The sequence below is a fragment of the Sus scrofa genome, chromosome 13 (assembly GCF_054392235.1).
Source record: "Sus scrofa isolate SSC_HxYL_T2T_F1_AM1 chromosome 13, Sscrofa_HxYL_maternal_Yorkshire_Landrace_v2.0, whole genome shotgun sequence".
Lineage (NCBI taxonomy): Eukaryota > Metazoa > Chordata > Mammalia > Artiodactyla > Suidae > Sus > Sus scrofa.
The window spans coordinates 105,421,844-105,449,663 of NC_139395.1; the positions used below are offsets into that span (position 1 = coordinate 105,421,844).

At 34.2% G+C, this 27,820-nt stretch overlaps 1 protein-coding gene across 6 annotated transcripts in view; it reads left to right on the plus strand.

The window, feature by feature from the left end:
* Window positions 1-26,434, plus strand: part of TSC22D2 (TSC22 domain family member 2) — a 51,341-nt gene extending 24,907 nt beyond the window's left edge. For 2 of the 6 annotated variants that reach the window (XR_001305966.3, XR_001305990.3), the window contains 3 exons: window positions 19,057-19,137; window positions 23,239-23,290; window positions 24,526-24,594. Coding sequence is in view for 2 of the 6 variants with exons in the window: in XM_001925630.8 (XP_001925665.5) it covers window positions 23,239-23,290; window positions 24,526-24,786 (313 nt within the window). In the remaining 4 variants the exon portion in view is untranslated. Of the gene's footprint in view, window positions 1-2,231; window positions 2,391-19,056; window positions 19,138-23,238; window positions 23,361-24,525 lie in introns of those variants that run through there. The other 4 variants (XM_001925630.8, XM_005652407.4, XR_001305985.3 and 1 more) reach the window with 3 other exon arrangements.
* Window positions 26,435-27,820: the final 1,386 nt, after the last annotated feature.

A 27,820-nucleotide genomic window follows, 5' to 3' on the forward strand; every position in this document is an offset into this window, starting at 1 on the left:
AGCAAGTTCCTTTAGGAACTCTTGTAGGTTTGTCTGATTTCACATGTCATTTTTCAAATAATGACTTGGAAATTGCAAATCGGCTACCTCTTTGCTTCTATGCTCACTATTTTGTTCTGTTAATATAAGTTTGCCATAAAATTAGCTAAGCAATGGGAAACTTAAGCTTCGTTCTTGCTAAACTATACTATAGCTGTAATTTAATAGCACATTCTCAGTTAAATGGGATTTTTCTCTTCAAAAATTGAAGAATGAAATGGTCAAGATTTGTTTTTGATAGCCTTCTTGCCAGAGATTCAACATGATGATATATTAAAGGGTACCTATTTAATCTTAACTCTATTCATCCACAAGCACCTAAGTTAGTCAATTTTATTTCGGATTTTTAATAAGGATTTACTACGTGTTGGAATTTAGTGATTGAAACTTCAAATGTGAGCCTTGTACTTGGTAGCAACTAATTTTAAAAATGCATGCTTGGGAAAAATTTGATACAGAAGTTTTGTGTGTGTATATATACATATATGTCAACACATTTTAACATATACAGCTCTTAAGTCTTAAATTTCCCATACATTTGTATGGTACACACACCCTTAAGTTTTTTGTTTTCTTAAGCTTCACAGTAAAGTAACTAAATTTCCTTTATATGGCTGGTTTAATTCTATCTTCCAAAGGTTTTTTTTTCCTGGCATTTATCATAACAGTACTTCTTGTCAGCAGGCCCTTTAACAAAGAACCAAGTAGTCTGCCCTTTAGATGAACAGTTCATCAAACCCTACATACAAGCAAGTTACCAGCATTATAGATACATATATTTCAGGAAGCATTTACTTTGCTAAATATGGCTGGGTATTGTATCTTTTCATGGGATTTGTCCCTCAAAAGAATAAATCATTAAAGTAACTTTTTAAAAAATTACAGCGGTATTTTGGTTGATAGGAGACTAGAATTGCATAAAAGCTTTCTAAAAACACTGTGGTAATATGTTGATGGAATGACCACAACTTTATATCCTAATAAGTATGGATTTTTGCCTTCACCAGGTGATTACATTATAAGGCTGTGCTTTGACAACAGACAGTAAAGTTGTATAATTTATTAAAGTCAAATGTGTTGCGAGATTACATTTGGAAAGAATATATTTGTGAATTGGAAAAATTCTTATAGTTCTTCAGATTGTATGGAAAACTTTTAAGTGACCATGTGTATTTAATAGAAGATTTTCATTAAAAGTTAAAATCTGTAACAGTGTAACTCCAACCCCCTATATTTGGGTCAAATATCTCTGGAGATAGCTGCAGAATTTCCTTTACAATGCTGTCTTTGAGTTTCCTATAGCTTTGCACATATTGATCTTTCTCAATAAGAGCTTCCTTCTTTCCCCTTCCCCCTTGCCATTTTATTTAGGGGGTTAATATAGGCAAAAATATGCCCATAAATATGTGGGTCGCCTTTTCTGTGGATTACTGGCAACTAAAATTATAAATAAGCATTCTTATCAAACAAATTGTTAATAATACCTTTCAGTGATTAAAATAGGTGCCTAATTGAAAGCTTTTTTATAAAAATTTAATAAATTTAATACTATATTCTTAATGAAGTAATTTTTACCATTATTAAATCTTCCTACCCCCAGTTTTCTTCCATGCCCATACACAGTTGAGCAGTAGGATTACTCTGAATAGGATACATTGTTATATTTATTATGTAAAACTCAAAATAAAAGTTTGTTCTTTCCGTCATGTTGTCTGATTTTAAAATTGGGGGTGACATAGAGATAGATTAGCAGTTAGGTATAAAACTTGAATGCTTCCTTGAGCATTTAAACAATCGACATAGATTATCATTGCTTCAGCCACCTGTGCTGTATAAGTTTAGAAGCTCATGGATATGGCCCAAACAATAGAACTCAAGTGCCATTCTACAGGATTGCAAAGCTGTCTTTGCCAAGTTATGATGTTAAATCATAACTTCTGGATCATGATCGTAAGCCTTTAATTGGTTCCATTTCTACTTGACTCTACTAACAAGTATTCCTGATGGCCTGAAAGTCCATGTTATTTAAAGTTTGAAGTATCCAGATCAAATTTGAAGTTATTCTACATTTAAAAAAAAAAATTAAGTACAAAATATCAGTTGTGTAATCATGGTAAAACATAAAACTTTGCTATAAAAGATTTTTAAAGGCTCTTTGATTAAAACACTTATTTACTTAAACTCTTTGCTAGAATTTTTTTTAGAATTCAGCATCGGAGGAGGAATGTGACATAATAATGATCGAAAGCCGAGAGTTTAAAAGTTGTGATGCCCTCACATGGTTGGAGGGTTATTCTAGCTTCTAAGGACTGAATGTTGTCCACAAGAGTGTCTCATCAGGTCATAAATTGGTAAGACTTAATGGATTAGATTTTATGTATTATACCTGATGTTATTGTATTGAGATGAATATTTATGAACAAAATGAGCACATTGTATAATTTAAAGAGTGTAGTATTAAATATAAGTTAAAACTTGGAATTTTAAATACTTGGAGTATGTAATCCTTTCAAAGTCTCATGAGGCCAAAGGCCCTATCTTTGCAGTGGTGTTTAATAAATAATCAGTTTAAAAAATAAAGTGACATCCTATATTATAGTAAGGTTATTTAAATATTGCTGTTGCATCCACTGTAGATGCTTACAACATAGTTAAGAGCCCCATATACTTTCTAGTTAATATCCCAAGAGATATTTGATAAAATTAATCTTTTATTTTAAAAAAATTTACATCCATTTTCTCCATAAAATATAATTGAGGGATTTTATTTTTCTCAATAAAAGGCATTTTTCCTAATGTCTGTAAAAATAAAAGCCAAAGAAATTTTCTCAGTTCTTACCTTGAAGACACCTAAGATGACAGTATCAAATGAAAATGATGTCTTAGACATCAGTATACATTTTTGTATGCCCTAAAAATAATTTCCTTTCAAAATTATATTCTGCTTAGAAAGCAAAAATTTTTAACTTGTTTTGTGTGCCTTCTTACTTTGCTTTGTTTTACACAGCTGTATTTTGTAGGGGACTCTTAGAATAATACAGTTTAGATTAAGATATCTTAATCTTCAATCTGATGGTCATAGTTTGCATATGAATTTTAAAATCTAGGTTAAGTTATGTGTCCAAGGTTATACAGTTGTAGAATTAATATTTTCATTAAAATATGGTGCACATAACCTGCAAGCCTATCACAGATATTTGAAGTTATCATCTAAGTAGGCTACAATAACTGTTTCTGACTTGATTCTTAACCAGAGATGTGTTATTCTCCTACACACGCACACACACATTCTATCTTTTGAATAATATTCTAAAATGTTTCTGATAATACTATTCCACTGATCATATTCTGTACATGAACTTAACTTTCTTAACCAGTGATAGCAATCAATGATAACTGATAACCTGAAAAGAAATACAACAAACTAATAACAGTTGTCCCTTATTCTATGTATATTTTTCATTTTTTAAAATTTCCTATAATAAATCCATATAACTTTGATAATTAGGAAAATTTATAATTTCTTTAGTATAGGATATCCACATTTAGTAATCAGTGGGTAGGCTTCAGGGAATCATGAAGCCGATGGAATTTTGGATAGAACTTTATGTGTGTTATCATAAGAAAGTCTCAGAGCATTTAAAAAACAGTTGAGTAACATTGCTATAACATTGTCTAAGAAACAGACCTTATTAGACACCCAAGTATATGACTTATAAAAGACATTTTTAATGAATACACTAATCCATAACTCTTGGTATTTATCCAAGGCTAGTTTATTGTAAGTGATGCTTAGACTGAAGGAACAAATCAGAGCCTAAGCACTTTTAGTGTAGAAATTACATCCTATTGGTCTCTGTGCTCAAGTGTTGATTGGATTTCTCCACAGAGTAATTCTCTTTGTTTTTTGGGGTTTTTTTGGGGGGAGGGTTGCTACTTAGTGGTTACTCTGTGTCAGAAACTGCTAAGTAAATGTTATTTCACTTAATTTTCACAGCTGTCATATTGTACCGATATTATCAATAGCCTCAGTTTACATAGAAGGAAATCGAAAACTTAGAGAAAGTAAGTAACTTTCTCAGGTCACAAAACCATTAAGTGGTGGAACTAGGATTCAAATCTAGCTTTCTCCTTGGAACCTGGGCTCTCAGTTGGTATGCAGGTATATAGAGTACTCCTGGAAAACTTGAAAGATAAGATAAGGGAGAATTTCATATCATATGAAGATGTGAATACATAAGTTTGATTTCCTTTGAACTTAAGTAGCAATGGGTCATCCTTACTATAAAACCATTTTTAAAGCACTTGCCAAAAAATAAATTTGATAAGTTGCTTATTATCTGAAATTATTTACTGCATTGTGAAATAACCTCCATTTGAATTTAATGCTTATGATTATAAGCAAATGTGTATGTGTTAGAAAAGTTTTAGTACTTACTTGAGTACTACTGTACTAAGCTTAACTATTAAGGAATCCACCCTTTAAAATTTAGGATTTATAAATAGCAAACATTGGAAGCAAGTTAAAAAGCTGCTTTGAGGAGTTCCCGTCATGGATTAGCAGTAACAAACCCGACTAGCATCCATGAGGACGCAGGTTCAATCCCTGGCCTCTCTCAGTGGGTTAAGGATCTGGCATTGCCATGAGCTGTGGTGCAGGTCATAGATGCAGCTCGGATCCCACGTTGCTGTGTGTGTGTAGGCTGTGGTATAGGCTGTCAGCTGCAGCTCCAATTCAACCTCTAGCCTGGGAACTTCCATATGCCTCCAATGCAGCCCTAAAAAGACCTTCCCCCCCCAAAAAAAAAGCTGCTTTGAGCTGCAAATGTTTCTTGGAATAGGGAGATGAATCACATGTAATACCCCCTACTAAGCTATATCACACTTGCCCTTAGTTGTGAATAATTCTACTCAGAAACCTCTTTATGGCTATGCAGCAAAATTTGTTTTTTTGGGAAAAAATTGATTTTTTTTTTAATTGAGCACCTACTTTGTGTAAATCCTTTTTATTGGTTTAATTTTATTCTCAGATGAAACCTTTTCTCTATTTTTGAATGTTTATAATAAAGATCCTATGTCTAAATATGGCTTAAAATTAAATCTATAATAGTAGTACTGCTTAAAATAAAAACAAGTAAAACTATAAGTTTTTTTTCCTTTGGTTAAATTGAAATAGTCTGCAGATCAAATTATAAACTTGATTGAAAATATGCAAACAACATGATAAGTCATCAGAATATGAGAATTCTATCCTACAAGTCTTCTTTCAGATAATATATCTGTACCCTAGCTTTTTTAGTAGTAATATACTTACCCTTTCAGAATTCAACTATGAAAATTGCGAAACAGAATAAGAATACTTCCACCTAGCCCATGTTTTTAACACAATTACTGTCTCAGTATTTGCGTATTCCCTTCTAGATAGTACAGATGCATGGATATTCATAGTTGCAAACTTTTTAAATAGTTTGTAGTATTCCAAATATTCATTTGTAGAAAGCTAATACTGATATTTCATAGATTTTGAATTTCAGACTGATGTTTTGACATCCGTGATACCATCCTTTCCAGTTTTTCTTCTTAACTCTCTGGTTGTTTCTTCTCAGTCATCTCTGGAGACTTTTCTTTTTATCCTTTTAAGTATTACTCATGTCCTCGTGATGGTGTCCAGACCTATTTCTTACATTCTTCATTAATCCTAAGAGCATATAGATGGCTTTGGATGTCATCTACATGCTGTAAGAAGCCACGTATATGCACTTGGCACTCAAACTCATTACCTGAGTATCTGTCCTTACATTCACACTTCCCTAATCTTTTATAATCAATTAATCTGACCTCTCATAACCAATTAATGACAAAATACTGCCATGTCTACCTTCTGAGTATTTCTTCAGTCTGTTAACCTCTCTCATCTCTAATCAGAGCGTAATCCATCCTTCCTTCCTTCCTTTCTCTCTTTCTCTGATAAGCATTTTTGTTTGTTTTGGTCAAGTTCAAGGCTTGCAGAAGTTTCTGGGCCATGGATCAAACTTGCACCACAACAGTGACATGCCAGTTCTTTTAACTGCTAGGCTAGCAGGGAATTCCCGATCCTTTCTTAATTGGAATTGTAACAACCTTCTAACCGGTCTTCATTATTTGAGTTTTCTAACATGGCTAACTGTACCTACTGCTCTTTTTATTTGGAAAATTTTTTTTGTGTGTATGATTTTCTTCCCCACCTAACTGTGGCACTTTCTTAACTTTTTTTTTTTTCCGCTGACCTTTGATCTTGATTATGTGCTCTCAAAACACCCTCTATAATCATGCCCAGTCTTAATATTTGTCACACCTCTAACTTGTCTATCTCCTGCACTAAACTGTATCTGGGATTATGTTTATTTTATAATGTATCCCCTTAATCAGCATCTGATAAATGTTTCACTACATTGAAATCGCTCTGTAATATAGCATCACAAAATCTAATATCTGGAAAGAGTGTTAAAAATTATCATATGCAAGAGTTCCCGTCATGGCTCAGTGGTTAACAAATCCAGCTATGAACCATGAGGTTGTGGGTTGGATCCCTGGCCTCACTCAATGGGTTATGGTCCAGTGTTGCCCTGAGCTGTAGTGTAGGTCGCAGACGCGGCTTGGGATCCTACATTGCTGTGGCTCTCGCATAGGCTGGCAGCAACAGCTCTGATTAGACCCCTACAAAGGACAAAAAAAAAAAAATATATACAGTTAAAAGCAAAAGTCAGATATAAAAAATAGGTCACCTCTTAAGTCAGTATTCCGAATTTCATGACATTTAAATTTTGTCCACTTTACCTTACTAATGCAAATTATGTAGTTAATGTATTAAGTGTTTACCAATGCATTATCTCATGGATTCCCATCATCTGGTCTTATTATTATCTTTTGGAGAGGCTAATAACTTGTGTGAAGTCGTATCATAAAGGTGTTGGAGTTGGGTATGACTCCAGAGTCAAAGCCCTTTTATTTGATACCACCTCTAAGTTTATCTTCTGAGTCTAGAATTATAAATCTGAGTTGGAGGGAATTTAGTGGTCATTCTAAGCACTTGTCTCATACTTATGTCTGCAACATACCTTCCAAGTTGTCATCTAGCCTTTGAACACCTCCGGTGATATTTATCTTAACATCCTGGTCTTTTTCTCTTTCATATTTAAACCTTTATGAACCCTTCCTGTGTGGCAGAGAACCTAAAATATAAAACAGAAAAATACCTTGCCGTCACTTAAAGATTTGGTAAAGAGATTAAGATCATCTAAAAATATAAGCTGCACTACAAATTCTCTGGGAAATGAGAACATTCTCTTGTTCTATTAGTTTTCATAGCTGCTTGTCAAGAATATGGGTTTCAGTTCATGCCATAAGTCATTGGGCTTAATTCAAACAAAATGAATAAGTGGATATTGCGTAACATCTTAGAGCTCAAGGATTTTTTTTCCTCTTTGTAATTACTGATTCTAGCAATGTTGTAAGGGGTTAATGGGACTCCTTTACATGTGCTTTGATCCACCAGTGTAAAAAGAGTGAAGTACATCTGAATATTCTTAGACTCCTGGATCTTAGTTTACTTAGATCTTTTTAACTTGTTCGTGACACATGCTTAAAGGCGTGATAGTTTTGTTGTCTTCTTTTTCTGACCTGACCAAACCAGCCAGCCTTTGGCCTCCTCTTTCCACCTTCAGGATACTTTTGGTTTCTTTTACTTCTTCCCTTTAGATTCAGTTCTCATTGTCTCTAGAGAATGATGTTGGGGAATTGAGAGAACCCAGATGGATATTTATGAGGTATAATTATACATACAATTAAACCCTCACTCAATTTACAGAAAGATTTCCCCTAAATCCATGATTCTAATATAAACAGATACTTGTCAAGATTTTTATCCAAAAGATCGTTGAGTTTTTCAAGTCCACTTTATTTTCCACTTTGTCATCACCATGATCTATACATGGAACAGCTAAGTTTTGCTGGCATGATTTTGTTACAGGTAATCTGAAAATCCATAGAGCTTTGACCTCTCTATTCCTCAGTTTCTCTTCTTACTTCAGTTGCCCATATTATATAGAAACTATTAAACTTTTCTTCCTCTTCAGTGAGTAGCAGCCAGGAGTATCACAAAAGGGCTTAATGGTGTTTTATTTAAGATGACTTTGTCAGGGAGAAAAAAAAATTCTGGGGAAGTCTTCCCATTTTCTCTGTGTTCCAGTGACACTGTTAATGAGTTTCTAATATTTTAAGTAGCTGGTTAATTTCTTAATTCTTTTTCCAGGTGCAGTAAGCTCAATTTGACATAAGTTCATGTTGAACTTAAAAGGATAATTAGATATGCTTTATTCCATCTTTTTCTCCAAATTAAATGTTCAATATAAGTTACATGCAGAGTGTTGTAATAAGTAGACCCTTGAGATGGACACAGTTACTGCCTTTAATGTTTCAATGAAAGGAGAAGAACATTTAGTGAAGACAACAAAAATTACTTATGAAAGAGTCAGAGGTGTGGAGCCTATTGGCAAGAAAGGAATAGAGCAGAAATTACGTTGGTGAAGCATCTCATTTCATTTCATTCCTTTTTGTTGTTGTTGTCTTTTTAAGGCCACACCCTCAGCATATGGAGGTTCCCAGGCTAAGGGTTGAATTGGAGCTGTAGCCACTGGCCTACACCACAGCCACAGCAACACCAGATCCAAGCTGAGTCCGCGACCTGCATACACCACAGCTCATGGCAATGCTGGATGGATCCTTAACCTGAGGATGGCCAGAGATCAAACTTGAGTCCTCATGAATACTAGTCAGATTCATTTCCACTGAGCCACAACAGGAACTCCCTTTATTTCATTTGTATTGTTAGAAACTAAATTGATTTAATAGGCTTCAAGTCGTGATACAAGTCTAGAAGTCATCATTAAAACTTTTACATAAATTGATGTCTGTCATTAACCATATTTGTATTATAGAATTGTATTGCCTGGAATATTTCAAGGACATGGATCTATCTATATTGAAATGAGAAAAGGTTGTTACCTGTTAATGTTTTGTCACTGAAAACGTGCATATTTAAGCATAGTTATGCTTGAGTGAAAAAAAACTCTACAATCCTTTAGATTTTATAGTACTACTGCTTTATATTTCTCTTTATTTTCCTATATCTGAATCCCTTTTTGAGTTAGGTAATTTTAAAGTAGTGATTCTCAACTAGAGTAAATGTGGTTTAGAAGCAAAACAGCACTTTATCCACTCTTTTGAGTTATTTTTAATAATATTTATTGTTGAAATGTCATATAACACTGAAGAAAGGCATGAAATATTTTTAGTTAAACAGTTTTTTAGAAATTTTTATTTTAAATGAAACTAATTCAGTTATACCTCAGTGGCCTTTGGAAAAATCCAATTTCCTACAGTAAGCTAAGATTATTTTCACTCTAAACAGTGAAACTTGGTGATCCTGTAAAGGATCAATAAGAACTTGACAATTGCTCAATCCACAGGAATGCTATGCTACTAAATATTATTGTAAGTTTAAATCTCAAGTCACACAATTTTTATTAGCATATATTTTTATTCTTCACCATCTATTTCGTGATCACCTTGAATCTTTAACATTTGATTGAATATAAAGAAATCAAGTAAATTTAAAGCATAATTAGGATTATTTCATTCTTTAGGTAAGACATAATAAATACAAAGGCTGTGTCTTAGTACTAATTATAATTAATTTTTATTTGTACCTCACTGGATTATATGTAATCCAGGGTACACTGGGATAGTAGACCTTTTACAACATCAGAATCCAAATTGATCTAAACAGTAGAAGGAACAAAAGTTCTGTTTTTTTTTTAAGTGTCTTCTACTGTGAAAAGTCTCATATAATCCTCACAGTAACCCTTTAAGTTAGGTTTAACCATGACCTATAGATGAAGAAACTGGTTTCATTATGCTAACTTGGTTGGATCACCTCGTTAGTAAATAGTGGAGTTGAGATTTTTAAAAACACCTTGTCTAATCCTAAGGCCTGTTCTTAAACCACCTTATTATTCTTTGAGAATAATTTGCCTCATTTTTTGCTTAGGCAGCTGCTAAGAGAGGTAAGCGTCTTACCCCCAGAATGAATTAGAAAGCAAAAGAAAGTTAAGCCAAGTAGTAGTAAAATGATAAGCTAGACAACTTTAATCCTTCAGGACATGTACTTTCCTTATATTTGTTGAAGATGAGAAGTTTGATTCTTTGCTCAAACCGAAACCTAAATTTTTAAAACATCCCAAATGCAAAATATTTACTTTTAATTAATTCATTAAAAGTAAAATAGACCAGGGAGTTCCCATTGTGGCGCAGTGGTAACAAACCTGACCGGTATCCATGAGGACACAGGTTTGATCCCTGGCCTTGCTCATTGGGTTAAAGAATCCTGCGTTGCTGTGAGCTGTGGTGTAGATCATAGACGTGGCTTAGATCTGGCATTGCTGTGGCTGTGGATGTGGCCTAGGCTGGTGGCTACAACTCCTATTCAACCCCTAGCCTGGGAACTTCCATATGGCACAGATACAGCCCTAAAAAGGCCAAAAAAAAAGTAAAATAGACCATATTTTTTCCCTGGTATGATATTCTCTTCATTTTATTAAATGATAAGGACCATGCTCGATGCTGTCCCTTTACTCTAAATCATAATGAAGCAACTATCTCCTTAAAAACTTCATGATACTTTTAATTCTTCTGAGTTTAATCCATATTTTGAAACAGTTCCTTGATAACCTCCATTTTCATTTACTACTATCCCTGGACTTTGGGGACAGATTAGGAAGGGACGTAAGTTAGCAAAAAAAAAGGGGGGGGGGGGACAAAAAAAAAACCTAGGGACAAAAGCTAGGTTTTAGTCAGAAAACTCTAATGGCTAACTTGATATAATTTTACTCTGTCAAATATCCATAGAATTATGCTTTTTCTGTGAAGCTATTTTAAACATTTTTGCACCTTAAAGAAATGAGTGTAAATGAAAAGATTAGCTATAAGATGAGCAAAAATTATCTATGTGCTCTCACTGGTATTTGGCATTTGATGTTCAAGAGGATGGTCTCATTTTGACTCATTCGGTTAGGCCTTGTTGTGGAAATGGGATTGAGAAGATTCATTCAAGAATAACTGCTTAATTAAAAAATAGTATATGGAGTGCTTGAGAAAGAAGAGGCAAACGTTAGGCCATTCCCTGAAAGACATAATTAGCTTTTCCAATCTTCTCCCCATCCCATCTTCTATAAGTCATCACCTGCTGGTGTTCTCCAATGTTTGATCCCATTTGTTTTCACTCTCAACCAAGCTGGTCTCACAGTGTCAATCTACCACATTGACAACTGAAATCTAAACTCCTCACCAAAGATTACTTTAAAATTCTAGATACTTCTAGCAGTATTCTTTATTTCTTCACCTTATTCTATATCCCAGATACCTTAAAATTCAACAATCCCAAATGTAACTTAAATTTCCCATTTGTATCCCCAGGTTTCTCTGCCACTCTCTCCCTACCCCCTCAAAAAATACAATCATTTACCTATGACATGCTAACCATCTCCCAATTCCTTAGTTCTGCTTAAAATTGCAGTCATCCTTGGCATTTTCTTTGTTAGAGGTGAACCCCCTTTATTTATTATTCTCTAATCTCTCACAGATTCTCTGTGCTTCAGTTATAAAAACTTTCATTTTACTTTGCTAATCCCTATGAACAAGCATTTTGCAGTGTCCAGATAGCCCTTCTCCTTTGCTTGCTTAGGTAATTTTTTTTTTGGGGGGGGGGGGAACCTATGGAAGTTCCTGGGCCAGGGCTCGAACCCACACCACAGTAGTGACCCAAGCCACTGCAGTGACAACTGACAACCCTGGAGCCTTAACCCACTCAGCCACATTAAGACCTATCTTGCATGTTACTGTCCTTCCTTCTCACTAATATACACACATACCACATTTGAGTGGTTACACTAAGTTTCATAAAAGTCTCTAAAACTAAATGATGAAGAAAAAAAAGCCCAAAGAGAATAAATAACCTGTCTCCAGACCCAGCAGATCTGAGGTGAGGGCAAGCTGCTGTGTGTACTTGCTAATCCTCATCTAGTGGTCTTCCCACTGATGGACACTGTCTCTAACTTGGTGTTCTTCAAACCAGTCTTTGTTGAGCATTGGGCATGTGCAGTGGTTACAGTTTGGAATTATGTTTTTACAAAAGTGTCATCTAAAAAGATAACTGTTACTGAGATTTGGCTTTTCGGGAAATAAGAGGCAGGATTTATGACCTGTTACCTCCAAAGGAACTTGCATTATTTAGATGTATGAATTAGATATTAATAGCAGGCAGCAAGAACATATGGCAAGTTTAGTTTTATACTAAAACTAAATGAGGACCGAGATTAAGGAGTGTTTTCCCAATTAAGTATTTTGAGTTTTGTTAAAATAATAGTATTACCCATGTTCATTAAATACCAAGGAATGCTTGGAAAAAATCAGTTTTGCCATTAAGTGTAGGAAGTGGCTTTGGAGGTGATCCAATACAGCTACCTCATGTTACAGCTAGAAAAAGAGGCCCCAGAGTCTGCGGAGCAGGTGATATATTTAGGACTCAAATTCCAAGTATATGGTTTGTGAGTCCAAGTTTCTGCCACATTCTTTAGTAAATGGCTGCCAGCCTCATGGTAGATTTTTGTACAGCACATAGAGCTTTGTCTGGTAGGAGATAGATGCAACTGTTAAAACACAGTCTATGTGGTTAGTGTCATAAGTACAGTGTGGGGCATGACTTACCATTTCTGGAAGGGTTAGAGAAGCCTTTAGAGAAGATAAAGTATTTGAGCTGAAATTTATAAAAGAATGGTAGAGTTTCTACAAAAGTATTTAAAGAGTGAGAAACAGTGTGAGCAAAGAGAGTAAAAGTAAACCATGAAGAGTCTTAAGTTTAGGACATCCAATTTAAAAGTCGAGCCAGTATTAGGAAATGGGGCGGGGGGTGGGATAATGTAAAGGTTAACATTAGAGTTATATTAGTAAGCTAGCTTCTGGTTTTTCCCCCTTTTGGCCCATTTTTATGGCATTGCTGAAGAATTCTGAGTTACTTTTAGAAGTGCTAGATGAACTTAGCTATATAAAAAGATTGTTTTTATAATAGGCCCACTGCTGGGTGAAAATTTATTCAGTGCTTGTTGGTCTCTGAAATGAAATGCAAATCTTAAGAGCTTTATGTTTTTTGTTTTATTTCCCTTGACATTTGTTTTGTCATATTCTTCCTCTAGTTTTGTTCATTTTTGTACACTTAAATGAAGATTTCCTTAGGTGGTGAAAGTGCTGTTATTTCCTCATAATCAAAAGGAAGGAATGCTAGATTATTACCCTTTTAAAGGAGACTTGATCTTAACTACAAAATGGCTGTTAAATGTAGTCTTTTCCCTGAAAGGCTTTTTCTTATTCTTTATCCCTTTCCTAACATAATTGAAATAATTTAAACGCTTCTGTATTTTTAATGTCCTCATTCATATTAAGAAATTTTATTGAATTTTTCTCTTCTATTAAAATTTTGTACTTTCTAGGAAAGATAGTCCTTAAAATCAGTATTGAAAGCCATAGCCCCAAGTTCCTGTTGAAGCTCAGCAGGATGCAGTGTTAATCTCTGTGAGGATGTGGGTTTGATCCCTGGCCATGCTGGGTGGGTTAAGGACCCAGCCTTGTCACGAGGTGCAGCATAGGTCACAGATGCAGCTTGGATCCAGTGTTGCCTTGCCTGTGGCATAGGCCTCAGCGGCAGCTCTGATTCAACCCCTGGCCCAGCAACGTCCATATGCCACAGGTGCAGTTGTTTTTTTAAAAAAAAAAAAAAAGTTATTTTATTGAATTAATATATATAGCACTTTCATTACTAAATTCTGATATTGTTAGAAGTTGTTTAACTTTTAGAAGTTATTTAGCTTCTATCCCAGTAGACTAAAGGAATGGTTTTACACTATCTAGAAAAAAACACATGGACTTACATCTACTTTATTCCTTTTCAGTATAATTACCTTATTTAGGTTTTTGTCAAGTATTCAGAGCTAGACATCCGTTGGCAAAAGTTGTTTCTAATCCCTGTCCTTTTTTTTTTTTTTTTCCCACTCTCAAGTACCAGTGTACATCTTAGTCTAGACAGTTTTCATATACTGATTTCCCAGTATCCAGGAAGTAAATTAAAGTAGCCAGGGCTATAGTGTCAGGTTGTTAATTTGGGCTTAAGCTCCTTGGTTATATAGCCTTTACTTCTCAGTAATGAATTAGGCTATCATCAAATTACCTATTGCTGTGTGTAGACAGTAAAATCTCTTTTAAGAGAGCCTGCTTTAAATGTAAGCACTCCAATACTGGGGGAAATGCCACCCTCCTCCTACCCCTCCTCTTATCTTTTCAGTCTGAGTCTCTTTTCATTCTGACTCAGGGGAAGGAAATAACTTTTTCATTGTGTCAAACCTTGCTTAATGTTAGTCTAATAAATAACTAGCTAGTGTATAAGCTCATTTATCTTAAGTAGATATGATTGCATGTTCTTATAATATATAAGTATTTAACTTGAAATAATAGAAGTTTTTGAAAGTTTCTTAATTTATTGGAATGTTTGGATTGTAATGGTAAAATTATTATGCATTTTTTATTTTTATGTCAGTCTCTAGTTTTTCCAGACTAAATTTTTACATCTTCCATCCTGTTTTAATAGAAAACAAATTTTAGTTTCACTAGTTTTTAATTGTTTGCTTATAGTAGCTCTTCAAGGAAAAACTTAATTATATCAGAATTTTACTACCAAATACTAAAATAATTCTCCCCAAATACCATAACTATGAAGTGTAAAGAGATCTAGAATAAGAAGGTAAAGTTAATCTTATCTATACCTTCTTTGGAATGCCTTTTTTTTTTTTTTTTTTTTTTAATTTTTAGGGCCGAACCCACGACCTATGGAGGTTCTCAGGCTAGGGACCGAATCGGAGCTACAGCTGCTGACCTACGCCACAGCCACAGCAATGCAGGATCCAAGCCACATCTGCGACCTACACCACAGCTTATAGCAAGGCCAGGGATCGAACCTGAGTTCTCATGGATGCTAGTCAGATTCGTTAACTGCTGAGCCATGACAGGAACTCTTTGGAATTAATTTTTAATGTAACATTGTGTAAATTTATATAGCCTATTGTATCTTAGATATTTATCAGAGACTTTACTGTTTACTTGACAGAATCACTTTGAACAGAAATAACTATACCAGGAGTTATAAACATTATTTACACCATATATTTAAATGATTTTAATTCATCCTATGCCAAGGAAATAAATTTTACAAATCACAGATATTTATAATGATTGTTGTGTTGTATATTAAACATAACACCTAATCTTTCAGAATGAAATAATTCCAAAAGCAGGTGGACTTCTTGGGCCTCTTCCTTCCTCCTTTCTCCCTTTTTTGTTTCCTGTCTGTCATTTGTTCATGTCTTGAGTTCACACTGTACAGGGTAATAACTCCTTCATGAGTCATTTTCATTTTGTAATGTGTTTTTAAGTAGTCTTCAAAGTGTAGTGAAAGTGGTCTCCTATCCCTGTTCCCTGTCTGCCTTCCCAAATAGATAATCACTGTGTCTTGTGTGTGTCCTTCCAGTCTCTTTATGCACACACAAGCAAATACAATATATATTATCTCCCTCCTCACACCAATAATGTACACACATCTGTACCTTTTTTTATTTTAGTATTTATTTATTTATGTTGTCATTTGTCTTTTTAGGGCTACACCCACAGCATATGGACTTTGCCAGGCTAGGGGCCGAATCAGAGCTGTAGCTGCCAGCTTACACTACAGCCACAGCAATGCCAGATCCAAGCCATGTCTGTGACCTATACCACAGCTCACAGCAACACCAGATGCTTAATCCAATGAGCGAGGCCAGGGATCGAACCCTCATGGATACTAGTCGGGTTCTGTTAACCACTGAGCCAGGATGGGAACTTCTTATGTTTTGTTTTTTTTTTTTTAAAGATCTTTAAAAAGATACATTGTTTCCATCTAAGGATTCAGAAGAGTATCTTTGTTTTGTTTGTTTTTTTGAAATAGATAGCTAGTATTAAATTGAATGGATGGCTCTACCATTATTTATTTAATGTAGTTGCTCTCTAAGGATTATACCATTATACCACTTGTACCAGCACTGTATGAGACAGCCCATTTTCCCATAGCCTCACTAACAGCATGTTAAATTTTAATGTTTGCCAGTCTGTTTAGGGAAATAGTATCATACAGTTTTAACGTGTATTTTTATTATGAATGAAATGTTGGGCATTTTTTCGTATCTTGTCAATGGCCATGCAAATTCCACCCATTTTTCTGTTGAGCTTCTGGTCTTAAAGATTTATAGAAGTACTTTATATTTTAGGGAAGTTATTTAAGAAGCTTTTTTTATATGTATTTTGAGGCTTATAGTTAAAAAGCCTCTCCCACTCTAAAATATTAAAGAAATTCTTCCTAAATGGATTTTTTTGAGACCATTAATAGAGACAATATGATTGATTCTGGACAAAGGGGGTCTGCAATAGGAGAGAGACTTTGTATTTATTGTATCTTTTTTGTGTATACTCTTTGAATTTATTAATTACCTATAGTGTACATGAATCTTTTTTTATTTTGAATAATTATAGATTAAAAAGTCGCAACAACAACAGAAAAAGTATAGGGACTTTCATGGACCCCTTCACCCATTTCTCCCCCAATGATAACATCTTGCCTGACATAATATAAAACCCAAAAACTGAAAATCGACACTGGTACAATCCATAGCATGTATCCTTTTTTCTTTTTAAATACTCTTTTCTGGTCAGGAGTTTGACCTGAAATTAATTAGATGAATACAAAATATACTGAGGGCATTCATTGGTGAGCAAAGTTTTATAGATGCTAAACACAAATATTAGTATTTATATAAATATTTAGCTGGACTTTTAATAGTTCCTTGATAAAAGCTTTTTTCACAGTAAGACTATTTACTTGAGAAAATAATAGCATTTAGCTTTGTGAGTAACCATTTTACCTAATTGTTTAGCATAAATAATAGCTTTTATCATCCACAAAAATCACTTATTTTGTGTTACTAATAATACACATCACCATCGTTCCTTTTTATGAGATTTTAAGTCATGAAATTAAACAATGATTTTTGGTAGAACTTACGGTTAATAATAGTTTGGATACATAAAATTTTGAGTTCTTAGCTTAATTTACTATTAACTTTGCCTAATAGTTTCATTCTAACCCACAGATGTTTGCATTTGGCCAGAGATTATCTGCACGAATTTATCTATTTAGGCCCCTTTTTGTAAGGAGAATTATTTGCTCTTAAATTAAGTGTTAAACTGTAAATATTTTTTTTAATCCCCTTGCAGAATGGCAGTGGGCTTTTTGTTTGTTTGTTTTGTTTGTTTTGTTTGTTTGTTTTTTAAGCTGGTAGGCTTTCTGAACTATAGATACATTAGGTTTGTGGGTTTTTTTGTTTTTTTCTTTTTGCAATCAGCAACTCAATGACTTCTTTCTGAAAAATAAAACACACTTTTCTTAGAGGAGATGCAAAAATTTTACCCAGGTTAGAATTAAAGCATTTTTAGTGCTAATGATGTTATTATAGAGCTTAATGCAAGGAGACAAGGGGATGAAGATTGTAAATGATTTACTGAGGAATGGTCTCCAAGAAAGATTATAGCTTCTGCTTGTGAGTTTATGAAGAATTGGTTTTACCTGGTTTGGGTAAGGAGGCTTGACCATAAGTAAATGAAATTTCCTAAGTCAGTCAAAGAAGTTCTTATCACAAAACATTTTATTTTGTAATTTGGGAAATTCCTGTAGTGGATTTTTAATTATGTTGTGACTTAACAGAAAAAAAATTAGAAGGGTTTTTGAGAAAGCAAGGAAAAAATTTCTTATAATATCCTGAATATAGATCCATATAATCTTAAGACAGCTTCAGGTTTCTAAAAAACCCGAACAGGAGTTCCCATCGTGGCGCAGTGGTTAACGGATCCGACTAGGAACCATGAGGTTGCGGGTTCGGTCCCTGCCCTTGCTCAGTGGGTTGACGATCCGGCGTTGCCATGAGCTGTGGTGTAGGTTGCAGATGCGGCTCGGATCCCGCGTTGCTGTGGCTCTGGTGTAGGCCGGTGGCTACAGCTCCGATTGGACCCCTAGCCTGGGAACCTCCATATGCCGTGGGAGCAGCCCAAGAAATGGCAAAAAGACAAAAAAAAAAAAAAAAACCTGAACATTTTAGTCCTTAGCAAATAGGTAAACTATACTGGCTGTCTAAAGATCACTGAGCAAGTGCCTTTTCCAAGAAGTTACCTCCCTTGTTTTCAGAGCTGAACCTCTTCTAGGAATGTGCTAGATAAGATAAATGGCATATTATGAACATAGTTTAATCTTTGGGTCCACGCTTATGGTTTCACAACTAACATTTGGTCCTTAGTTAAAGCACTTTTTCATAATGTACACAACTCTGTATTTCTTTTAGGTCATTATAGTTGCTCTCTTCCTTTCACAGCCTTACTGTTATGATAGGAAAAGCATGTATTTTGACATTAATTAAGTTAGGTTTCAATCCTGTCCCTAAGGTGTGTCTTTGAGTAAGTTACTTGGCTTCAGTTTCCTCCACTGTGAGATGAAGAGTGTTGGTCAGACTTGCAGTAGGGACTCACTAAAGTAATGTGTGCCCGCCAGGAAGTGTGAGTCATTTGGGTTCTCTACCTTGTTATTTTGACGATTAGTATTTCTATCAAGGCAAAAGCAAGAGAAAGACAAAGTAGTCAAAAATGTACTAGGGAAGAAATTTGCACTGTTTTTATCTTAAACAGTAACCATGATGTCTCTGTCCACATTAATAAACAAAAAAGTTGATTTCTCATAAAGAATTTTTCTTAACTGTGAGATCAAGTTAGCCTAACTTTGCCTTCACTGGTTTTAATTTTTAGAGAGGAAAGACGGGATGATTTGCACAGTCACTGAGCTGAGAGCATGGATGAAACAGTTAGCCTTTTAAGAAGGATGAAAATGTAAGAAACTTGTGAAGCCGGAGCGGAGGTTCCTATCTGGTCTCTTGTCTTCTCAGTGAGGTTGCAAGTAATCTGTTGTGATAAGAGTAAGCAGGCCTGGGAAGAAAAGTTGTGGTGGGAAGCCAATTGGGACGAATTAAAAGATGAACAGCATGGAAATCCAAGCTATCTTGCTATGTTGTTGATACTTTAAATTTTACTTTTCTTATTAATGTGATTGTAATTTATTTAAACACTAAATTAAAGCTCTTTTGTTTCATCTGGTGGCCACAATTCCAGTAAATGAAAATTCATTATATAAAAAGCAGTCTAGTCATTCTTATCCTTTTTTTCCCACAGTTCTATATTTCGGTTTGCTCCCTCCATAACCACAATTTTTTATTCATCTAGTAAATCCTAATCCAGCTACAATTTTATTCTAAAAGAGCGACCCATATTTTATAGAAAGTTTCCTTTTAAAAATTATTCCTTACCTTTGTAGAGCATTCTGTAGTTTACCAGAATAGTTAGAAAGTCTTAGGAAGCCTTCTCTTAAGGAACTTAATTTGATTAACCACCCAGTTATAGTGCGATGAGTGCAATGATAAAAAAGAAAATAAGGCCTAATACTATAACATTAGGTCAAGAAAGCAAATGAAGGAAAATTAATTCATTCTGCTTTGGCTGATCGTTCTCATTTTAAAAGAGCTCAAAGCCCAAACTACTGTGTTGACTCTGAACACAATAAAAAAACTTGTTAACCCTCTGAAACAGTATCCTTAAACCATGTTTTAGGATTCTTGAAATAGAACACCTCTTATTGTTTATATTTAAAACTACCATATTGGTATCTTTATTAAAAATTAGGCTTTTTAAAGCAGTGGTTCTCAAACTTCAGTTTCTCTCAAATTACCTGGAGGAGTTATTAAATTAGATTTCTTGGATCCTGCCTCAAAAGTATCTAATTCAGTAAGTTTGAGTGGACCGGAATATTTGCATTTCTAACAAGTTCCCATATGATACTGATGCTCCTGGTCCAGGGACTACACATTGAGAACTACTGATTATTCAAAATCAGGAAATTTTAATGACTTCCTAGTATGAACCAGTCATTATTATTAATTATTAATATTGTTATATTATTAATAAATAATATTAATCTGATATCATATTGACTCTTTCAGTATGCATTTGAGCTCCCGTGGGCCAGGAACTGTTTTCACTTCTTCACAGAAGTGAGGAAGATAACGCACCTCCCTCAAGGAGCTCAGACTAATAGAGTTAACAGTGCTAGTATTATTTAAAACTCACTTAATCCTCACAGAAGTTTTGTGAATTAGAGTATATAATCCTTATTTTAGCCAAAACAAACTGAGATCTAGAAAGGTTAGATAATTTCCTGGAATTCACACAGCGAGTATATGGAGGAGCCAGAATTTGTTTTCCTGGTTATTCACTACAAAAAGTTTGTGATGATTAGTGGACCACAGAATGGGTAGAATAATTGGTTCTACTTTAGGAGATAAAAAAGCATTGCAGAAGAAATGGCACTGAGCATCTTAAGGAACAAGTAAAAAAGATAGCCAGATGAATTGGAATTATGAAAATTTCCAGCTGAGGGAGCAGTTTCTGCAAAGCCATGGAAACCTAAGAGGACATATGTTCCACAGACTGCAAATAGTTATGTAAGACCATAACACAGTAGGCCAGATGGAGCATGAGAGGAAAGGAGACCATGGAAGAAGAGGTCAAAGTCATGAAGAGTTTTGGTATACTAAGCTAAGAAATTTTTTGAATAGGGTTTTTTTTTTTAATTATTATTACTCTTATAACTTTCGTCTTTGTAAGACAGTGGTTCTCAAAAATATGGTTTGTCAGGCAGCAGAATCAGCATCACCTGGGAACTTGTTAGACAAAATTCCAGGGCCCCACACTAGATCTACTGAATCTGAAACTGAGGTGGAGCCCAGCAGTCTGTGTTTTAACAAGACCTCCATATGACTCTGGTGTATGCTAAAATTTGAGAACCTCTGCAGTAGATTATAGAATTCTTGAATAACAGCCTTCAAAGTAGCCAAAGATCACTATAGTGATAGTAATTGTACCTGTGACTGATTTTATTCTGTTAAAGTACAATGTTTAACAAAATTGAAATAGTAATACCTTTTAAGGGACACATGTCTTTAGCATAATCCATTCACACAATCCGTTCATACATTGCAAACCTGTTTCTCTGTAGCAGTAAAAGAGGTCTGGGTCAGGACTAGGGGTTATTGTATCGGCAAAGAATAGGATGTTAATTATCCTTAGCTGAGGGAATGGTTTGGAAACTGGATTTTTTATTTTAATTATCAAAAAAGAAGAAGAAATAAACCCCCTTTTAAGGGCTTGGGTTTTTTTGTTTTGTTTCCTCATTAATGTGTAAAATTGGTGTTAAACTTTAGCATTTAAGATATATTCTGTTTAAAACTGATGTATTAAAAGAATTGAATGTCTTTGAGTTATGAAGTGACTAAAACTTTTTCAGTTTTTTTTTGACATAGAAATAAAAAATAAAGAAGGTATAATATAGGAATCTCAGGCAAATTCTAATTAAATGCCTATCACTATCTTTTTGCCAAATTATGGCCAATATATGGTGAATTTATCCATATGATATCTGAACTGCACTTTACACTAAAGATTGTATAGTTGTCCTGTAGTTCATTAATTACGTGAAACCATACTTTGCCTTATGCAGCTCTCTACAAGTATTTAAAGACTAGCATATATAAATGTATATTAATGATCTGTATATCCTTTCCACTTATTAAGTGTCCAGAAGCCCTTTTTCATCTTAGAAATAGCAATGAGAAGTGTAGTAGTATGTTGTAAATAATGTGGTTAATGCTCACATAAACAAGTTTAGTGTTTCCTATGCATTGATTAAGAGTTTTGAGGATTTAAAAGTGGAAAATCCATTGGGGCATTGAAACCAACCCCTTTATTTTACAGATAGGAAACTGAGGTCCAGGGAAGTTAAATAGTTGATTTGCTAATAGTCACACAGGTAGTGATAGGATAATCAGGGTTAAAGCCAGATCATCTTAGATTAGAATTTAAAAGGCACCACTACATCAGACAGGATTCTGAGTCTCATTCTGATATAACATTGAGGGTCCACATTATTGAAAGCAAAATAGTTTTCAGATTGTCATTAGCACCTAAATTTAGCACTGAATACTAAATGAAGAGTATGTAGTAAAGTTTTGTATAAAAATGGCTTAAAGACCTCTTTTTGTATTGATATAGTAGATTAAAGTATCAGATTTATCTTTCCAAGGAAACCTATTAAGTATTCTTAAAAACACCAAGAAGCGGATATAGATCCTCAATACACATGTGGGAGAATATAGACTGCCAAAGAGGAACAATTATTCAACCTTCTGTGTCATTAGCATATAAATGCTAAGGTGATATTTGAACTTGGGGTGTACTTACCAACTAGATTATTTCCAATTATTTCCAGGAAAAATTAGTCTACACCACATAACCTTAGTAGGTGATTATTGCTAGCTAGTAAACTACAGTCAAAGCATGCAGGTCTGTCAGAATATTGAGCTCCTTGTTAACCAGCCCTGCAAGTACTGTTTGCCCCAAAGCCCTCCAGTTTTTAAAATTTAAAAAAACAGATATTACAATATAAAATCTTTAGAAGAAAAATCATCTGAATTTTAATGCAGTAGGTAACAACTGGAATTTCCACATGAAAGGCAATTGGAACATATAGTTGGTAAATGGAGAGATGTGGAGAGGGTACTGCTCTTTCAAAATGTGTCTTAAGTTCACTGAATTGAGAATTCTCAAATAGAATAGGGAGTTCCATTTTAAAGTAGCATATTTGTCATGGGAAAATTGGAACTATTAAAACTATAAAGGATTTTTAGAAGTGATCTATTTTCTGAGATCCTCGTTTTTAAAATGAGAGCTCTTGAGTATGAAATTGTGATAAAAAACTAATAATCTATTTTAAATTTTACTATTTCTGGTTTTAAGTAAACCACAAATGTTTTTAATTTTAAGAGTTGGAAGGGAGCTTACATTTTCTAGAATAATTTAATAAAATATTCTAATTTTTTCCAGTGCATCTGGGGGAGGTGGTGTAGCCATTGACAACAAAATAGAACAAGCAATGGTAAGTAAAAATGTATAGTCCTCTCATTTCATAAGATTGTTGGCTTTTATCAATTCCAAAAAAAAACAAATATCTTATTTCTTTAAACCAGGATGACCAAGTGTATTTTTTGATAATAAGTTTTAGTTGAAAATGCTAGAACATTGAGATTGTTAGTCTAGAAATACAATGGAGTGCATGTTTCCTCCAGAAAACATCTCACATTTCATGCATTACTATTGATAAGGGCCATTTGGGGGATATACACAATCAACATGCTTTATGATCCCCTAAAAATTTCAGCATCAAAAATAGTTTAGAGACAAAGGAGTATTAAAATGAAAACTTAAGCTAGAAATCTTTTCCGTTCTTCAGTCATTTACTGAGACTGTTTTACTCAGTTTTAATGAATAGACTTGTTTCTATTGATTCTGCTTCTGATTTCTGCTATTACTATGAACTTTTCTTGTTAAAGATACTCAGTTCATATTATGTAAAATATTTTGATTCAAGTTATTAAAACCATAGATGGGCTATAAATAAGGGCCATTAGTCTGAAATTATTGGTTTTTTAATCCTAAGGTTTTAAAGTTGGAAATTGCAGGTCATTTTACCTCCTAAAGCAGTATTATACCTAGTTTAATATCAGGCAAAAGTTTAATATCCTTTGTTCACATCATTTGACATCTAAATATATGGTTTTAAACTTTTTTTTTAATTCTAAGCTTATAGTACAATTTAAAGAGCTAGTATTTTTTGAAATTAACTCCAAACTTAGAAAATACCAGGGAGTTCCCATCGTGGCTCAGCCATTAGTGAACCCAACTAGCATCCATGAGGATGTGGGTTTCATCCCTGGCCTCGCTCACTGGGTTAAGGATCTGGCATTGCTGTGAGCTGTGGTGTAGGTCGCTACTCAGCTTGGATCCCGTGTTGCTGTGGCTGTGGTTTAGGCCAGCGGCTACAGCTCTGATTAGACCCCTAGCCTGGTAATCTTATGCCGAGGGTGTGGCCCTAAAAAGACAAAAAAAGAAAAGAAAAGAAAAAGAAAATCCTAGGCTTGCTGCCCTAGTTGGGAACTGAGTTTTTCCCATCCCATCTTCATTAGGGTTAAACAAGAAACAGTAAAAATACTAAAAGCGAGAGCAGGAGAGCTAAAACTGCCTTGTGTTTATAAGGCACCAGCTAGGCTAGAACCAAATAGCAACTCCTTTCCCTTTCACTCTTTTTGACATTCCTAATTTTGTTTTTCACAGGATCTGGTGAAAAGCCATTTGATGTATGCAGTAAGAGAAGAAGTGGAAGTTCTAAAGGAACAAATAAAAGAATTAGTTGAAAGAAACTCTTTACTTGAACGAGAAAATGCACTGTTAAAATCTCTTTCAAACAACGATCAATTATCCCAACTCCCAGCCCAACAGGCCAATCCTGGTAGCACTTCTCAACAACAAGCAGTGATAGCACAGCCTCCGCAGCCAACACAACCTCCACAGCAGCCGAATGTCTCCTCAGCATAAAGCTTTCTTGCCTCATTAAGGAAAAAACTGAAAGCAATCTATCCTTGTGTGCCACTGGTGTTCTTTCCACTTTATACGAAAGCAAGTAGCCATGCTTCGGTTGTGTGTTTGGCCTTTTCAGTATTAGACAATCATTCTGCAAGAGCTTTTCCTCTCTTTGAGATGTCATGCAGTGCTGTTGATGTCCGGTTTATGTCATCAGTACACAAGGAGAATAATAGATGGGAGTGTATTAGAGCAAAAGCAAAGTTTGCATTTTACCTGGTGGGCATGACTGGGGTCTTCTAAGAGCTTTGGTGGCTCTCTCATGTTTCCTATTACCCATGGATTTACCCTGAGCCTTCCTATCACTTTATAAATAACAGTTCATCTAAAGAGCCACTTTTCTTTCAATATCAGTAACATTTGCCTACGTAAGTTTTCATTTATTTGTGTTTTATTTATTACAGGGCTGCTATTTTCATAATGTACATGAACAATGTCACAGAACTTTTTTAATTTTTTTGAATAATTATAAGTATCAGTAAAGGAATTGAAAGACAGGATTGCATTTAACAGATAAAACGTTTAGGCAATAATTGAACAAAAGAATCCTGGCATATTTCTAACACTAATGGCAATTTACTTTTGGTATTTATTTTCAGTAGTAAAGACCCAGCTTGAATGTAAATTTTGTATAGTGTAAGTATGAAGAACATAGTGCAACTGTACAGGTAGTCACCAGTTATTGTGATATAATAAATAATTGGACTATTTTGATGAAGAAAACTTTGTTCATTTGTTTCTACTTTCTAATAGAGAAATTGCCACGATTCCTCTGCTTTTTGACATTTCGTATGACTTTTTTTCGGGTGGGAATAAAAAGCTGTGAAATTGTTCAACCTACTTTGTAACCAAAGAAGCAAAGCTGTGTAATGGAGTTTTTTGTTGTTGTTGTTGTTGGTTTTTTTTTTTTGTTTTTTTTTTTGGTTTTTTTTTTTTATAATGCACATTCTTTATGTATTTTTATTTAGTGTTTTCTCGGTCACAATTTTCTTTGCTGTCTAGCATGATCTGCATGACCTATAATCTTTGAACCACTTTCGTACCTCATGTTTTTATCCAGCACTCTTATTGTAATATGTACTAGTCTGTGAACAATGTCAAATGAAAAAGAACGAACAGGTAGTATGGTGGAGCTGAGCTAGTGTACTATACACTAGTTGTAAAAAAAAAAAAAAAAAAATGAAGTGAGCCATCTTTTGTTCATTTAAAATGGTGTTTTGAATTTCGTATGCAGAAAACGTTTTGTTACATTGCAGATTTTAATGTATTTAATAAATGCAACATGCAGATTAAGTGCAGTGTATACTGAGTATTTAAATTAAAATGTACATTTCATAAATACAGTTTCAAGAGAAAGCATCATTTTGTGTATACTAACACATTAAGTGTATGTCAGAAATTGATGTATAAAAATATATTTTAACACATTTTCTGAAATTAAACTGCAGTTTTGTTGAAATATTTGGTCTATATGTGTTCAAAATTGGATTTGATTAGATTTGTATTTTCACAGTTCAAAATATTCCTTAAATGAAAAATCTGTTATTAATGACTTAATGATGGTTCTTAAATTTACAAAGTAAAAATAATTTAAAGAATGCAAGAATGGTGAGCAATATTTGTACTCGATATTCATATTATATCAATGCATTTAAGTAGGAAATCCTTGTCTACCAAGACTTTTACTTGAATTCAGAAAGGTGCCTGTAGAAATTAACATGCTCTGTATCTATAGCCAGCTAGCTAATCAGGAGTTAATGAGAATCAACAGTTAGCTCTGTGTTGAAAGAAGATAAGTGTTCTTTATCTGTTTAAAATAAAAAATTAGCCACAAACTAAAAATCAAGATGTACATGGAATCTCCAGTTATTTTTATTCTAGTTGTGCTGCAGGATACATTCACTAAAAACAAAATGTTAATTAACACTAGAAATAACTAAAGGAACTAAGTACTTAGGCTTGAAGAAGCAACCTGAAGATGTGGAGCAAGATTTTAAGTAGAGCCATGGCTGATGAGCTAGAATATGAAAATTCCATGTTGAAAAGTTAACCAAAAGATCATGGGATGTGCCCCCCTTATTACAGGTGGAGAAAAACTAGTATTAGAATATAAATTTTGATGTTGGTAGAAAAACATTATAAATGCTAATGTAATAGCCACAAAGGGAATGATTAATATGTTTTAAATGGTAATTAGAAGCAATTGTTACTACTAGTACATTTTTTTTTTGTCACAATAGAAAAGATAGTTCACGTAAGAAATAAATGGCAACTTCTAAAGGTTCAGCCTCTACTAACCTAAGAAATCCAAATTAATATTTACCAAGTAATTTTCTTTTAAATAGCAGGACCTAATGTAGAAAGGCAAGCTTTTCTAAGTACTTCTAGAAAGGAAGTTGGCAAAATGTATAAAAAGCCTTAAATATTAATAAACTTTGCAATTGAATGCCATGAGAAAATACTTAACTACTCATGCCATGTTCAAAAAATACAAAATTAGAGTAGTGCCTGTCCTCTGTTCTCCCACCGTCTCCTTCCCTTTGGACGCATTCCTTCATAAATACCCCCAGAAATCGCTGTGAAAGGAAGCCTGTAAATCCAAACCTATTCTTGTGAGTCATCCCCCCACTCCAAAGTCAGGGACAAACTTAAGGGTGGGAAAGATTTTCAGCATCAGGTACTCTATTTGAAAACAACATCAAGCATTCCTCCAGGTGATTACTTTAGGATCTTAAGTAAATTTCAGTTTTACCTCACATATTTAGGGTCTCCTGTTATACATAGCTGGAATATTGATTGAGATGCCAGTTTAGGAGCACAGTCTTGTCTGAATGCTGTCCATAATTATCCTAGTGAAATGCTCAGAACGAAGTGCCACATAAGTTTTCTGTTGGATTAATTTAGTCAACAAAAAAATCATAGAGAATTTTGTTCCTGACATGGCAATGTGTCTTCAATACGAACCTAATTTTCCTTAAAGAAAATTCAT